Here is a 17,490-nt window from a genome sequence, read left to right on the forward strand (position 1 = left end):
TGAGGGGTTAATCGGCCGGATTGGATGCTACCTCCGGTCCTGGCTCCTGAGCCCGCACTATCACTGCAACGTAATGGTACTGCACTTTGCGGGAAGCCCTGCCCAACAGCGCCATATATATACGGTGGATGTCGGGAAGGAGTTAAGAGAAGGAAATCTTCTGAAATATACTAAGAGTAACAGGAATCCATTCTGTGGACTGTGAACAGGGGTGTAGCTAAAGGCTCATGGGCCCGGGTGCAAAAATTCAGCTTGGGCCCCCCTACCCCTCCCCAGCACCATGATCACCAGACCGCTGTGCGTGCCTATGCCCTATCCGCCTTGCCCAACAGCCCCATAGTATAAGGCCCCCACACAGTATAATGCTCCCATAGCTGCCCCCACACAGTATAATGCCTCCATAACTGCCCCATACAGTATAATGTCCCCCAATAACGGCCCCATACCGTATAATGCTCCCAATATCAGCCCCCACAGTATAATGCCCCACATAGCTGCCCCCATACAGTATTGCCCCCCATATCAGCTCCCCATACAGTATAATGCCCCCCATATCCGCTCCCTATACAGTATAATGTCCCCCATATGAGCTTCCCATAAAGAATAATGCCCCTCATATGAGCTTCCCATACAGGATAATGCCCCATATGAGCTCCCCATACAGTATAATGCCCCTCCATATCAGCCCCCATACAGTATAATGCCCCCATAGCAGCTCCTCATACAGTATAATGCCCCTCCATATCAGCTCCCCATACAGTATAATGCCCCCCATATCAGCTCCCCCATACAGTATAATGCCCCCATATCAGCTCCCCATACAGTATAATGCCCCCCATGTCAGCTCCCCCATACAGTATAATGCCCCCATATCAGCTCCCCATACAGTATAATGCCCCCCATATCAGCTCCCCATACAGTATAATGTCCACCATACAGTATAATGGCCCCCATATCAGGCCCCCATGCAGTATAATGCCCCCCGCCATATCAGCCACCCATTCAGTATAATGCCCCCCCCCGCACAGTATAATGCCCCCATATGTGAATAATAGAAAAATAACATAAATAACATAAACATACATTACTTACCTATCCCTGTTCCCTCGCCAGGTGGAGGATCCTTCGCCTCCTCTGGTGTGTGCTATGAGTGACTCGGCGCAGACAGCCACGAAGATGTTGCTACATCCCGCCTGCCTGTATCAAGCCGCTCAGGGCACAGTGAATGCTGGAGCAAGGGGTCAGCCATCAGCTCCTTGCTCCGGCATTGAATAGAACCGAGACCTCAGTTAGTGACTCGCGACCCCCCGGAGGTCTTCACACGACCCCCCAGGGGGACGCGACCCACAGTTTGTTATGTATTGTGTTGTGCAGTTTGCAGTGGAGAGAGGAATGGGGGCTATAATTTAACGCCCCCCCTCTCCACCACAAACAGAGACAGCACAATACAACACAATACATTGCAAGACAACCCAATACAATACAACACAACACAATACAGTACATTACAATACATTACAATACAATACATTACAACGCAACACAATACATTACATTACAGTACAGTACAGACTCTGCAGCATACCTGTAGTCCTCTTTCACGCTGGCTGGAACACCCCTCACGTGACGTCACTGTCACATGGTACACTAAGTAAACCATGTGACCGTAACCAGGAAGTGTCAGCTCCACGGCACAGAAAATGCATGTTATGTTGCTGTGTGGCAGCGGGGGCCCCGTGGGCCCCCCAGGCTTAGGGGCCCGGTCGCAACTGCGACCGCTGCGACCCCTATAGCTACGCCACTGACTGTGAACAATATCATCATATACGTTGGTGAGTCTCATCCTACTTATATATACTTTACTACCCTTACTGACAGGCTGAGAGCCTTTACATAGAAGCAGAAAGCTACATTTATGGACAGATATCTTATCGTTCCACTGAATTGACAAGAGTAGAAAGCCACAAGGAAAGCAGAGAGAGAGAGGGCCCCCCGCTCCTGCATCTGGCGCTTCATTGTATTACAAGGATTGAGTTATTTGTAAGAAATGTGCCTCCATATCATATGGAAGAATGAACCCGCCATTTTATATGGAAAATTTAAAGAAGCACTCCACTTGTACATTGGTGTTTCAGTGGGGTGCTGTGTGTAGAAATACTTACCGATCCCCGCATCTTGTCTTTTTCAGGTCCAGCGCCGCTCACGTGATCTTCATTATGACCTGGTCTGGAATCGTTGCTTTTCAGAAAACCGGAAGTCAGGCTTTTAATGCATTGCTATGGAACCTCATTCTGGGTCCCATAGGAATGCATTGAGAGCTTGAGTTTCCGTTTATTCAAAAGCACAGTGACTCCAGTCAAGTCAGATTGAAGATCACGTGAGCAGCACTGATCCAGAAAAAGACAAGATGCGGGGATTGGTAAGTATTTCTGCACACAGCACCCCACTGAAATACCAATGTACAAATGGAGGGTGCAATAAAAAAATAAAGTGGAGTGCTTCTTTAAGTAAAATTTTGCCGCAGGCAAGCCTGTTTAACCGCCACTCTGCAGCCTCCTGTCTTATTTTGCACCCATAACATCAAGGACACCCCAAAACACCATCAGGACAGAAGCAGAAACAGGGAGTGTCCGGGGGATTTATAGGGACTGCCATCCTCATTAACCAGTGCAAACCCCCTCATCACTAGCTGTGAGCAGGCCCTGAGAGAAAGGGAAGGCCTATTAGCCATCGTGATCCACACCGAGAGCCGAGCCGGCTGCCAATTTGTCGGCCTACACCTTTCCCCTTTCCCATCCCTTCTCGGGTCACCCACTCACGTGCTACAACTGTAGTGGCTGTTACACCCCAAATGGGTTCTAAGTTTGTAATAGAATAGACACTTCCTAGGGCAATACAATAAATTTGTTAATGTGAATCTGGCCCAAAACAGGTACAGATCATTATTTTGTGATAATTTTATAAACACTCAAATTTTCTGTCCAGCAAAACACTATCAAGCCAAAATATAGGTGTCAGCACTCTTTGCCCATTAAATGTGAATTTGTGCTGTGAGAAAAATCTTCCTTTCTTCAGTAGTTTATTAAAACACCTGCAGTGATTGGTTCTTCTAAACATGAGACTGTGCAGAAAAAAGATACCAAATTATTAGAAAACCAAAAATGTATAATAGATATTCTGTTGTATTTGTCTATAATTCAGAACACATTATAAACAATAACTGTGTATTGGAAAATAATGATCAATACAGTCATAATTAGGGTATGTTCACACACAGTGTTTTCCGACGTAATTTAGGCGTTGTACGCCTTTAATTACGCCTGAAAAAACGTCTCCATCACGCCTACAAACATCTACCCATTGCTTTCAATGGGTTTTACGGTGTTCTGTTCCCACGAGGTGTAATTTTACGCGTCGCTGTCAAAATACGGCGCGTAAAAAGATGCCCGCAAAAAAGAAGTGCATGTCACTTCTTGGGACATTTTTGGAGCCGTTTTTCATTGACTCCATTGAAAAACAGCTCCAATAACGTCCGTAAAATATGCAGCGAAAAACCAAAGTTGCTAAAAAAAGGCCGGAAAATCAGGAGCTGTTTTCCCTTAAAAACAGCTCCGTATTTTCAGACGTTTTTGGTTACTGCATGTGAACATACCCTAACAGGGTAAAGTCAACTCCATATGCATTTTTGCTTGACTGATGTATTGCTATTAATAGTGCCCATAAAATGTAGTACCAGATATAATACCAAGTATAGTTCCTATTAAATTATAGCATAGTGCCCTTTTCTCCCCCCCTATTTTGAAAAGAAAATGACAGGGTACTACAAAGTTGACTTCGTTTTCCCCAAAACAAGCTTCTAAAAAAAAAAAAAAAAAAAAAATCATGTGCACATCATTTTTATTCCATACTTCATGGACACTGGCCAAAAGTATACTATTTTATATGGACTGCGGACTTTGAATTTGTGCACAGTTGGCTAGTCCATTTCACCCAGCTGTGCATTGCTGTCTAACCAGCCAAAGAAAACACGACTCAATCTTCTCTCTAAATGTGATAACTAGAGATGGAAGAATTGATTTGTGGATTTCATATTGAAGATTCAATAAAAAATAGAATTTGTAAAGACATACAGTGAAAGCTCTTCAAAAGACCAACACATTGAGAAGACCACAAGGCCTCCAGATGTTGAAGGCCCTGGGGAATTTTCCTCTTTTGCTCTCCCTCTATTCTGGCGACTTATGTAGGCATTGCTGTATTGCAGTCATTGCTGTGGAGGCACTACTGTATAGGCATCATTGCTCTGCATCGATTACCCGGGTGTGCAATTACTGCTGTATGGGATCATTGCTATTCATGAAATACATGTATGTGGGCTACACAGTTTGGATTTTAATGCTATGTGAGCACCACACAAAAATCTAATTCTACTCTATGGGCATCATTTATACAATATTTGGGTAGAATTGTGTGAACATCAGTACTTTGTGGACACTGTTCCTGTGTGGGCATAACTGTGGGCACTTCTGTGAAAGTTTCATTACAAAGTGGGCTCTATTTTCAGGGTATGAATAACTGACCATGCACTAATGTATGGGCATTATATTGTGTGCCTTCAATTTTATGCAGCAATACTATATGGGAACAGGTTGCTATGTGGGCACATTGTTATAAAGATGTGTGGAACGTTGAACAATTACAATAATAATGGTATTTGAAAGCATTTCTAATGGTTAAAATTATTTTTATTGTAATAAGATAATGTATCGAATAGTAAAGAAAACATAATGTAGCACAATAAGTAGAGAAAAGTGGAGATATAATGTATACGCTGTCCGTTGGGAAACATACATGAAGATTACAGGTCGATCATAGTCATCCCTGACTAAAAAAAAAGACACAGAAAAAAAATCCATAGCCTTATATCAACTTGAATATCCGACATCACAGGTTTTGCCTAGGTTAACCAATAATGTAGCCAAGGAGAATGTTCAACAATGTCCTTATACTCTTACATTGTTAGATCATTTCTGTTCTACAAAGGAAGGTATTGTTACTTCATCATGGGTGATAAGGTTTAAACTTCAAAAAGTTTTAATAATTTTAAGTCATAATCTTACACTTTGAGACCACCTCTCATTTAGAAAAAAAGATCATGGAGGGTTGAATTAGTTCCATTATGTACCATTGCTAGAATAGAACGTCTTCTAACAATTGGAATTCTAATGGGAAGTATTTATTACAAGACACTAGCTATTTTCTGCTTTTGTAGACCCATTGTAGACTGTATTACAATTTCAGTAAAAAGCATGTAATTTCCATTAAATTAATTGAAAATGCACGGAAAATTGTACTGACCTCCTCCAGGCGATTTTGAAGGCTGTTCAGTGCTGTGGTCATATTGTTGAACTGTCGTTCCAGTGCTTTCTCATACTGTGAAAAATGTAATAAAAGGTAATAAAATACAAATTACTGTATAAATTACAATGCTCATCTGCAAATGAAGTTGACCCTTTGAAAGCTGAGAATGAAATGCAGCAGTTTCACATTATGGATGTTGTTATATAATTCTATTTTATGCTATATTTCCACAATTCTGCTAAATAGAAACTAACTTTGTTTATTGTCATCTATAAAGATAAACTGATGATTTGCTTACATTAGCCTTTAACCGAAAAGCATATGCATAGAGAGCTGGGAATCTGATACCCAAATCACCCAATTCTGCTGCTTCATAATCCCCCCATGAGTACATTTAGAGACAGAATTATTGTTTACCTAGAAGTTAAAATATATTGAAGATTTCATTGTTTTTAAGATGGTTAATCTGAAAATAAACTGATCGAATAATTATCGTTTGGCAAAAATTAGTAGTACAGGTGAATACATGAAACTTTGTAATATATCTTATCAAGGAGAAGTTTCTCAGCAGCCTGTAGTTCCCCTTTCACTGCCTGCAGGTTCTCTGTAAATGCTCAGAAAAAATCCTCAATCTTCAAAAAATCAAGGGGGATTTCAAAAAGTCAGGGGATTTCAATTTTTGAAAAAAAAGAAGCAGAGAAAATGGCGTCTGAGCGATCATGTGACAGCATTTCCAGCCCTCTTTTCTTGCGGGTCCGTAAATACGGGTGGAATACGGATGACAACGGACCCGTATTTATGGGCACGGGTCCGTAAATACAGGTTAAATACGGGTTCCAAATGTGTGACAACGGACCCGTATTCACGGCCAGTGTTTACAGGAGGGAAAAAATACGGTCGTGTGCATGGGGCCCAACTCAATGAAATAGCATGAGGGGAAGTATAGCAAGAGGTGGATTCATCCCGCACAGCTTATACACCAGGAAGAGCACATCCCCTTAGGCCCCATGCACACAAATGTATTTTTTTTTTTCCATAAATATTGGCGTAAATACGGGTCCTTCGACCCGTATTCCACCAGTATTTACGGACTCGTTTTCTCTGCACTAATCGGCAGCCTCTTCTCTCTATCAGTGCTGGATAGAGAGAAGGGGCAGCCCGTTCGGGCAGAGTTTCCTCAGCGATTGAAAGTGAAAGAAGTTCATACGTACCCCGGCTGTTGTCTTGCTGACGCGTCCCTCTTTTGACATCCAGTCCGACCTCCCTGGATGATGCGGCAGTCCATGTGACTGCTGCAGCCTGTGATTGGCCTGTGATTGGCTGCAGCGGTCATATGGGATGAAACGTCACCCCGGGAGGTCAGACTGGAGGAAGAAGCAGGGAGTTCTGGGTAAGTTAACTTTTAATACTATTAACTCCAGCGGTAGTCACTGTCCCAGGTGCTGAAAGAGTTACTGCCGATCAGTTAATTCTTTCAGCACCCTGGACAGTGACTATCCCCTGACGTCGCCTAGCAACGCTCCCATAATTACGGGGGCACACACGTGGCCACCCGTAATTACGGGAGCCCTATAGACTTCTATGGGCCTACCCGTGCCGTAATTATGGCCTGAAATAGGACATGTTCCATATTTTTCAACGGCCCGGGCACCTTCCCGTAAGCAAACGGGAAGGTACCAGTGGCCAATAGAAGTCTATGAGCCCGTAATTACGGGCCGTAATTACGGCCCGTAATCACGGGCGTTTTTACGTTTGTGTGCATGGGGCCTTAGGAAACACGGATAGAGAAGATATACATTTACAGAAACCAGCAGAAGTAAGCAAACAGACCCAAAATATACAGGTTAGACCTAACCTATCTGAACTACTTTTAATCTACAGCTGGGGATCCCCCCTATGAGGCAGAATGGAGAACTGCACATGCAGACCTCTCCCGTCCATGCATTACAAGGTCAGTCTTTACTTGAATGGCCAGCATGTATTGCTACATTCCCCCTGTAGCAGCTGCTGTATGGCAAATTTATGACCAGAAACAGCTTCACCTCGCGATAACAGCTAATAGCTGTTGCTAGAGAAGCCGGACTCGCACTGTTAGAAAACCCCTTTAACAATGATTTGATTTCACTATTTGATTTAAATCTAGTACAAACAATAACTATCTTATATGTACATATTTTATTCGAGGGAGGACGGTATATACCTTTATTCCATCAGCCTTTTGCTGGGCCAGTAGAGCTTTTATGTCTTCTCCTTGGCTGGAAACTGTCTTTGTCAATGATTTTATACTCTAAAAGAAAGGTTCATATTTTTTCAGAGATTATTTTTTTTATGGCAACATTTTGAAATGTTTGGCTTCACAAAAATCATCCATCTACATGAAGGATCCTGGAGATGGGTAGAAATGTTAATTTCTCCCTGTATTATGCCGCGTTCATACCATGTTTGGCAACATATACTTTTTTATGCGAAAAAAAAAAGTTAAATGTGAAAGAAATAGCAAAACTTTGGGATTTGTTTGTTTATGTTTGACACAAAAAAGTATATGTTTTGGTTATTCGTTTAATCATTAATTAATAATTGTATACAGTTAATTGTACACAAGTATGCCCAAAAACATATGCAAAGGCCAGAATATGGCGTTTGTTGGCACAAGTCATCCAACTGAGCGTCATTAAATCAAAAAGTATATGTGGCATATACATATTTTAGCATAAACTGTAATGTAAACATCTATGCTATTCCCTACGGTAAAAAACAGGTGTCCTTGATGTAATGCACAAAAGCTTATGCCAAAATAACATCTACCTTTTAGTTCATAGAAAGACTTCAAGGATACATCCCTAAATAATTTTTTTAGGAAATTACAAATTCCCAAAAATCCCTCCAACACAACCTCTTCAGGAGCTGACAATGATATACAAGCAAAAAAAAACTAAAAAGCTACAAAGCTTCATGTAACAGCTGGATGTTAGAACAAGAAATATTACACTTACAACTTCTAATGTATGGACTCTTTTCAGAAGATTTCCATCCTTGGTGTGAGATTGTGGTTGTAACTGTTCTATTTTCTGATCATCATTCTATGTACATATAATAAAACAAATCAAGGTAGAAAGGAGCTATAAAATAATTGAGTTGAAAATGGTGTAACCCACTTATGATCTTAGATGTTAAAAATAATCCAAGGTGATTGTTAAAGAGGCTCTGTCACCACATTATAGGTGGCCTATATTGTACATAATGTGATCGGCGCCGTAATGTAGATTACAGCAGTGTTTTTTATTTAGAACTATCTATTTTCACCAAGTTATGACCTATTTTAGATTTATGCTAATGACTTTCTTAATAGACAACTGGGCGTGTTTTTACTTTTGACCAAGTGGGCGTTGTGGAGAGAAGTGTATGACGCTGACCAATCAGCGTCATACAATTCTCTCCATTCATTTACTCTGCACATAGTGATCCTGTGTTGTTCACTATGTGTAGTCACATACTCACACATTAATGTTACTGAAGTGTCTTGACAGTAGATAGACATCGCGTCCAACCAGAACGGGATGTCTATTCACAATCCCGACACTTCGGTAACGTTTGTGTGTGACTTACTCACACAGCACATCGAGATCACGCTGTGCTGTCATTTACAGCGAGATCTCGCGAGATTACGCTTGCTGTGCTGTAAGTCCCACACAAACGTTACCGAAGTGTTGGGATTGTGAATAGACATCCCGTCCTGGTTGGACGCGATGTCTATTTACTGATTGGTCAGCGTCATACACTACTCTCCACAACGCCCACTTGGTCAAAAGTAAAAACACGCCCAGTTGTCCATTGAGAAACTCATTAGCATAAAGCTAAAATAGGTCATAACTTGGCGAAAACAGATTGTTTTTCTAAATAAAAAACACTGCTGTAATCTACATTACAGCGCAGATCACATTATGTACAAGATAGGGCACTTATAATGTGGTGACAGAGCCTCTGTAACAATCTTTATATTTACCCACTCATTTTCTTTAGTCTCATGCTTTCTTTTTTTCGTCACTTGTTTTCGCTTATTTAACTCTTTATTTCTCTCAAAATGCTTTCACACCCACATGCATTTTTATTCTCTTCACTCCTTTATGGCCCTTTCCTTTCCTTTCGCCCTATGATTAACTTCCTTATCTTCTTTTAACTTTCACCTTCTCTTCATTCTTTTATGGCCCATTCCTTCCCTTTCTCCCCATGATTCACTTCTATATCTTTTTTTCACCTTCACCTTCTATCCTTTATGGATAATTCCTTCCTGTTTTCCCCATGATTCACTTCTTTATCTTTTTTCCACCTGCACATTTTCTTTATTCCTTTATGTCCCATTCCTTCCTGTTCTTGCCATCATACACTTCTATATCTTTTTTTCCCACCTTCACATTCTTTTCATTCCTCCATGGCCCATTCCTTCCTGTTCTCCCTATCATTTACTTTTATATCTTTTTTAACACCTTTATATTCCCTTCATTCCTTTATTGCCCATTCCTTCCCGTTCTCCCCATCATTCACTTCTATATCCTTTTTTCCACCTTCACATTCTCTTTATTCCTTTATGGCCCATTCCTTCCCGTTCTCCCCATCATTAACTTCTATAACTTTTTCATCTTCACCTATTACCCTCCCTTTCCTTTAATGTTATATTTCATTCCTTCATGTCTATATGGGCCATTCCTTCCCTTTCTCTCTATCATTCACTTCTTTTTGTCACCTTTATCTACTTCCCTCCCTTTCCTTTAAAGTTATATTTCATTCCTTCATTCTTATATGGTCCATTCCTTTCCTTTCTCTCCATTATTCACTTTTATATACTTATTTCACCTACTCCTACTTCCTTCACTTTACTTTATTTGTAGAAGAACAGAAATCCTGAAAACACTCGGCTGAAAGCACTGACCCTAATGAAAACCCTTGTTCTTACCATGTGAATTCCATTCAGACTGCTTCCATTGTCAGTATCGTAAAGACCTAAGATATTAAAATATACAGGTATGAATTATTTATGTCCTTTTGCTTTTACAGTGCCAATATTTTCCCAGTTGTAAACATATACACCAGTGCTTACCCCCAATAAGACTCAGACAAATATGCACACTGTGGCCAATTTCTTAAGATTCCAATTAACTTATCTGTATGTTCTTGAGGCTTGGGAGAAATATGGAGTACCCGGAGGAAACCAACAAAAACACAAGGACCACAAATTTTAAATCTTTTAATTATGGAAATCAGTCCACTAAAACATTTCAAAGAGAACATCATACATAATTGTCAGTTATGCTTTTTTTTTTTTCTTCACACTGGCCAGTTCAGCCTTACATGTTGCAAAACTGTACAGATGAAGCATCTTGGGTTCAGGCACGAGAGATGGATGTTTAATCCTATGCAGTTTACCTTACATATAACCAAGGAGAAATTGCTCTCTTCTCTGCAAAATCGAATAAAACGTAATTCTGATATACACAGTTATACACAGTTGAAAACTTAAAATGTATGTCCACCTTATAACACAATGTTGTTTTTAGCTCTAATATTCTATTTAATATATCTTTGTAGCGGTTGGGACACCATTTTTCTGTTGCAGATCTCCAAATCCCCTGCTTCTCTTCCAATAATCATAGAGTTAAAACATTAAATTCTGGCGTCCCACAGTCACCACTAGGGGAGCTTCCTGTACAGTGTATTATTATTAAAGAAGCACTCTGGCAAAAATGTTTTCCTTCTTTCTGCTTGAAAATGTGATTAAGTAAAAGGTAGTGAGGTTTATTGGCTTACCAGCATTTTGAGCCCATTTGTTTTGGGCTGCCTTTGGGTCACATGATCCTCACTCTGACCAACCAAATCCTATAGCGTCTGCTTTAGGGACCAGAGGTCAGTATATCAATGCAAATCTATAAAGTGTTTGCTAAGCCAATACACCTCACGAGCCTTCACTTAATCACATTTTAAAACTGGTGTGAGTTAAAAGTTTTAACTAGGGTGCTTTTTTAAGTTTAATGTAAAATAGTATGTAGTAAGTTCCCCCTAGTAGTGGCTCCAGGCAGCTAGAGTTTTATTTTTTAGATTTATACAAGGATTTGGAACTCTGTATCAGAAAATATATGAAATGAATAATTAAATGATCATATAAAATAGTTTTCAAGGTAGACATTCACTTTATAATAATAAATATTACTTAGATTCTGGTGCCAAGTTATTAATAGAGATGAACTAATAGATTCTACACTAATTTAATTCGGTCAGAATTTCCCCAATGTTTCGGATCTGTCGAAGTCCGAAACTTTTGGTATTTGTGGCGCACAAATCACAAATCCCACGCCTGTGAAATTAAATCATATGTGCTGCCTTCATGGCTTCACCAAGCTACTCCTTTCCCACTGCTTAGCTTTGTGGTTATAATGTAAGTCATAGCAACTCATGAGTCAATGCTGCCAATCAGTTGGAAAGCCATGTTACAATCGAGCTCAGTCTGAGACCTCAGCTTTAACCCAGATTTTCCACTGTGACTTACATTGGCCAATGTGTGCAGATCATAGCCTGACAGTACAGGTGTCGGCAACCCCACTCTATTTTCTATCCGCTCACAGAATGACTCATCACCCGGACATTATGATCTCCCCTCTCCCCATGCAGCACCACTCCTCCCTCATCACAATATCTTATATATCTACCTGCAGCACGGAGCAGGATCAAGCACAGTAAGTGTTTAGAGCCAGGCTGGAGCACACATTTCTAGAGATGAGCGAATCGATTCTATACAAATCGAATTCGGTCCATTTTTTCCCAAAAGCTTCAAATTCTGCAACTTTAAAAACTTTTGAGGTTTGGGGACAACAAATTGCAGAATTTTACAAATTAGAAAAAGGATCACATTGTGTCAAGAGGGCTTCCCCATGATGCCTTACACGCAGCCTTCCCAAAATGTACTACGGTTGTTCCTCCCTCTATCCATTAATCTTGCTGTCACTTTGACATTACATGCTGGCTTGGCGTAATAGAGCTTGAAATGTGTTGGATTTTACTTGGATACAGTTCTAGAAGACATCAGAGAGTTAGACACAAGCTTTCACGGCAGTCGGGGCACTTTTGATTTGCGTCAAATTTATTCGGACTGAATTAGATGGCCGTTTCGACCAAATCGGACCAAAAACAAATTTTGGCATATTCTCTCATCTCTACACATTTTTACTACACATGTGCATCATTTCAATAAGTACATCCTGATGGCAACTCCAGGGTGGCAGCGTTGCAGCCAGATCCCGTGAATACGCTGGACCCCTCTGAAGGCTGAAATGCCCAGCGGATTCCTTACATTTAATTTACAAACTTTTTAATCAACTAATGAAGGTATCGGACATCCTTTCAGAATACTAGTAATAGGGAACAATGATCTTTACACTGTACATGGCATATTGTGCAGGTAAGGTGAAAAAACTGATGTGACAGGTACCCCTTGACTGGTTGCCGACAAGGGAAGAGAATACTCGTCCTGAGGGGCGAGTACTTCGCGCATTAAATTCTCGTCCTATGTGACAGCCAGTGTCCGTGTGTGATCAGGAGCGGGGCAACGGCTGTAATACACAGCCGTAGCCCCGCTCTAACGGTGGAGAGAAGAGAAGTCTCTTCTCCCCGCCATTAACCCCTTGAATGCCGCGATCAAAGCTGACCGCAGCGTTCAGAGGAGGATGGACTGCCCTTTGATCGCGTCACAGAAAATCCCTGTGATGCGATCAAAGCCCATAACTTGTATGGCCAGACAGCCCATGGTCCATTGAAGGACCCCAGGGCTGTCTGAACATATTTCCTGTTGTTAGGGCATACTGAGGTATGCCCTAACAACTGCCTGTGTACAATCAGCACACAGGCTAATGTACTGGCATATAGATATATGCCAGTACATTACAGTTAAAAAATCATAATCAAAATGAAAAATCCCTTTATGGGATTAAAAAAAAAAAAAGTTAAATGAATGTAAAAAAAAATTCATGTTAAATAAAAAAAGTAAAAAAAATACACAGAAATACAAATTTTTTACAATAAATAAACTTTTTAAAATATAGGTCCCAAAACATGAAATAATATAGACATATTTGGTATCGCCACGACCGTAAGAACCTGAACACCAAATGTATAACATTATTTATGATGATCGGTGTATGGAGTAAAAAAAAAAAAATATTAAAACTTCAGCGGAACTGCTTTTTTCTGCATTTTTGCCACAATAAAAATGTATATAGACGATAATGTATTTGTACCAAAAAATGGTGCCTACTTAAAGTACAACTCGTCATGCAAAAAACAAAGTCTCATACAACTACTGTAAAGGATTTGCCTGACACAGCTTCTGTCTCGACGCCCGTGGTTAATCAGTCTGCATCTGTTCCTAGGTCTGTTAGAGTGACTCGATCTGCTACCACTCAGGCTGGTAGGCTGAGGAGTGGGAGAGCCTATCGCAGCCTGGCCAGACGGTTCTAGCTCCCTCCCTTGGTCTACTTATACCTTCATTTGCTCTTGTCCTTTGCCTGTGATTCTCTTGTTTCCTGGCTCTGCTGTTCCATCTGTTACCATTGACCTCTGCTTCATATTGACCCTGGCTTGGCTGACTATTCTCCTGCTCTGCATTTGTTACCACGTACACTCCTGGTTTGACTCGGCTCGTCCACTATTCTGTTGCTCATGGTGTTGCCGTGGGCAACTGACCCACTTCCCTTGCTTTTGTGTACCCTTGTCTTGTTTGTCTGTCGTGCACATATTGAGCGTAGGGACTGTCGCCCAGTTGTACGCCGTCGCATAGGACGGGCTGTGCAAGTAGGCAGGGACTGAGTGGCGGGTAGATTAGGGCTCACCTGTCTGTCTCCCTATCCTGACATTACATAATCACAGGCCCATATGCCTTTTCTACAATGGTCCCTGACACACTATGGACCCCCTTGAGGCCCTGGCTCAGCAAATGCAGGTTCTCTCCCTACATGTCCAAGACCTGGCTCAGAGGTGCAAACAGCATGATGTGATCCAGGTAGTGTCCCCCCACCCCACCTCTTGAACCCCACCTCAAGTTGCCTGACCGGTTCTCAGGGGACCGGAAGACGTTTTTCTCCTTTCGGGAAAATTATAGGCTCTATTTCCGTTTAAGGCCCCACTACTCAGGTTCTGAGAGCCAGCAAGTGGGTATAATTAAGTCCCAGCGCCAGGACAGCCCCCAGGAATGGGCCTTCTTCTTGGCCCCTGACGCCCCTGAACTCTCTTCTGTTGACCTTTTTTTTTTCGGCTCTCGGACTCACCTATGACGAGACTGACAAGATTGGATAGGATAGGATATTTAATCTCTCTTGTCCCGAACGTGAAGCCATGAGAGAATATATCTGTAATGATAGGGGTAGGGAAAAGGACAAGTGAGCCCTAATCTACCCGCCACTTTGTCCCTGCCTACTTGCAACGACCCGCCCTAGGCGACGGGGTACAATTGGGCGGCAGTCCCTACGCTCAGTAAGTGCACGAGACAAACAGACAAGGGTACACAAAGCTAAGGGAAATGGGGCAGTTGCCCACGGCAACACCGTGAGCAACAAGAGAGGTGAACGAGCCGAGTCAAACCAGGAGTGTACAAGGTACCAAACGCAGAGCAGGAGAGGAGTCAGTAAGCCAGGGTCAGAATGGAGCAGGATCAAATAGTCAGGAGCTGTAGCTGGGCCAGGAAACCACACGAGAAGAATCACAAGCACTGGAGGAACAGGAAAGGCAGGTATAAATAGACAGAGGGCGGGAGCTAGCTGAGTCTGGCCAGACTGTGATAGGCTCTCCCACTCGTAAGCCTGCCTGCCTGAGTGGTGGAAGCTGGAGTCAGTCTCAGAGACATACTCTCAGGTGCCGACTGATTACCTATGGGCGTTAACCCCGCTGTGCCTGGCAGATCCTTTACAGTACCCCCCCTTTTATGAGGGGCCACCGGACCCTTTCTAAGTGGACCTGGTTTATTGGGGAAACGAAGGTGGAACTTCCTGACCAATACCCCAGCGTGAACGTCCCGGGCGGGTACCCAAGTCCTCTCCTCAGGCCCGTATCCTCTCCAATGGACCAGGTACTGGAGGGAGCCTTGGACCATCTTGCTGTCCACAATCTTGGCCACCTCGAATTCCACCCCCTCAGGGGTGAGAACGGGAACAGGAGGTCTCCTCGAGGGAGCCAAGGACGGGGAGCAGCGTTTAAGGAGGGAGGCATGAAACACGTCGTGTATTCGAAAAGATGGGGGCAACTCCAGCCGGAAGGAGACAGGATTGAGGACTTCAATGACCTTATACGGTCCAATAAACCGGGGAGCAAACTTCTTGGACGGGACCTTAAGACGCAAGTTCCTAGACGATAACCACACCAGATCCCCGACCATAAACAAGGGGTTAGCAGAACGTCTTCTATCAGCCTGAGTTTTTTGTACGCTCTGGGACGCCTCTAGGTTCTTCTGAACCTGGGCCCAGACTGTGCACAGTTCCCGATGAACGACCTCTACCTCGGGATTGTTGGAACTACCAGGTTAAACGGAGGAGAACCGTGGATTAAACCCAAAATTACAGAAAAAGGGGGAGACCCCTGACGAGTTACTGACCCGGTTATTGAGGGAAAATTCGGCGAGGGGAATGAATGAGACCCAATCATATTGACAGTCAGAGATAAAACACCTTAAATATTGTTCTAGAGATTGATTAGTCCTCTCAGTTTGGCCATTAGTTTCAGGATGGAAGGCAGAGGAGAAGGACAGATCAATCTCCAACTTTTTATAGAAGGCTCTCCAAAACAATGAAACAAATTGTACCCCTCTGTCAGAAACAATATTGACAGGGACCCCATGGAGACGCAGGATGTGTTTTACAAACAAGGTAGCTAACGTCTTGGCATTGGGTAGTTTCTTGAGGGGCACAAAGTGGCACATCTTACTGAAGCGGTCTACTACAACCCACACCACCGACTTGCCTTGAGATGGAGGCAAATCGGTGATAAAATCCATGGAGATATGGGTCCAAGGTCTCTGGGGAAGGGGCAAAGAACGTAGTAAGCCCGCTGGTCGGGACCTGGGAGTCTTGGACCTAGCACAAACCTCACAAGCGGCGACGTAGGCCTTAACGTCTTTAGGCAACCCAGGCCACCAATAGTTTCTGGCAATGAGGTGTTTGGTACCCAGGACGCCTGGATGACCAGATAGTGCGGAGTCATGGTTTTCCCTAAGTACCCTTAGCCGGAATTGCAGGGGAACAAACAGCTTGTCCTCAGGAAGGTTCCTGGGAGCTGAACCTTGATCAGCAGCGATTTCTGAGATTAAATCAGAATCAATAGAAGAAATGATTATGCCAGGAGGCAGAATACAAGCAGGATCTTCCTCCGAAGGGGGGCTGGCCATGAAGCTACGCGACAGTGCATCGGCCTTAATATTTTTAGACCCAGCCCTATAGGTAACCAAAAAGTTTAATCTGGTAAAAAATAGCGCCCATCGAGCTTGTCTCGGGTTTAGCCTCTGGGCAGATTCTAGGAAAACCAGATTCTTGTGGTCGGTAAGGACCGTTACCTGGTGCCTAGCCCCCTCCAGGAAGTGGCGCCACTCTTCAAATGCCCATTTAATGGCTAAGAGTTCGCGGTTGCCAATATCATAGTTACTCTCAGTGGGCGAAAACTTCCTGGAGAAGTAGGCACAGGGACGGAGATGGGTGAGGGACCTGGTACTCTGGGACAAGACAGCCCCCACTCACACCTCGGATGCGTCAACTTCCACGATAAATGGCTCTATTTGGTTGAGCTGAACCAGCACCGGGGCCGAGTTAAAGCACTTCTTAAGGACCTCAAAAGCCTGGACAGCCTCAGGAGGCTAGTGGAGGAGATCAGCACCTTTGCGAGTGAGGTCCGTAAGAGGCTTAGCGATGACCGAGAAGTTAGCAATAAATCTCCTGTAATAATTAGCGAACCCCAAGAAACACTGTAACGCCTTTAGGGAGGCAGGTTGGACGCATTCCGCCACAGCCTGGACCTTGGCGGGGTCCATGCGGAATTCATGAGGAGTGAGGATTTGACCCAAAAATGGTATCTCCTGTACCCCAAACACACATTTTTCGGTTTTCGCAA

The 17,490-nt window shown here is 42.9% G+C and overlaps 1 protein-coding gene across 1 annotated transcript in view; it reads right to left on the bottom strand.

Annotated features, from left to right (window-relative positions):
- The window catches only part of LOC142756971 (EF-hand calcium-binding domain-containing protein 14-like), a 96,238-nt gene that overhangs the window by 31,225 nt on the left and 47,523 nt on the right, over positions 1–17,490 (bottom strand). The window contains exons 3-6 of the mRNA XM_075860583.1: positions 10,310–10,356; positions 8,352–8,438; positions 7,559–7,645; positions 5,356–5,430 (exon numbers count right to left, since the gene is read on the bottom strand). Of these exons, the coding sequence (XP_075716698.1) occupies positions 5,356–5,430; positions 7,559–7,645; positions 8,352–8,438; positions 10,310–10,356 (296 nt within the window). The remainder of the gene's footprint in view (positions 1–5,355; positions 5,431–7,558; positions 7,646–8,351; positions 8,439–10,309; positions 10,357–17,490) is intronic.

This window comes from Rhinoderma darwinii, chromosome 1 (genome assembly GCF_050947455.1).
Source record: "Rhinoderma darwinii isolate aRhiDar2 chromosome 1, aRhiDar2.hap1, whole genome shotgun sequence".
Lineage (NCBI taxonomy): Eukaryota > Metazoa > Chordata > Amphibia > Anura > Rhinodermatidae > Rhinoderma > Rhinoderma darwinii.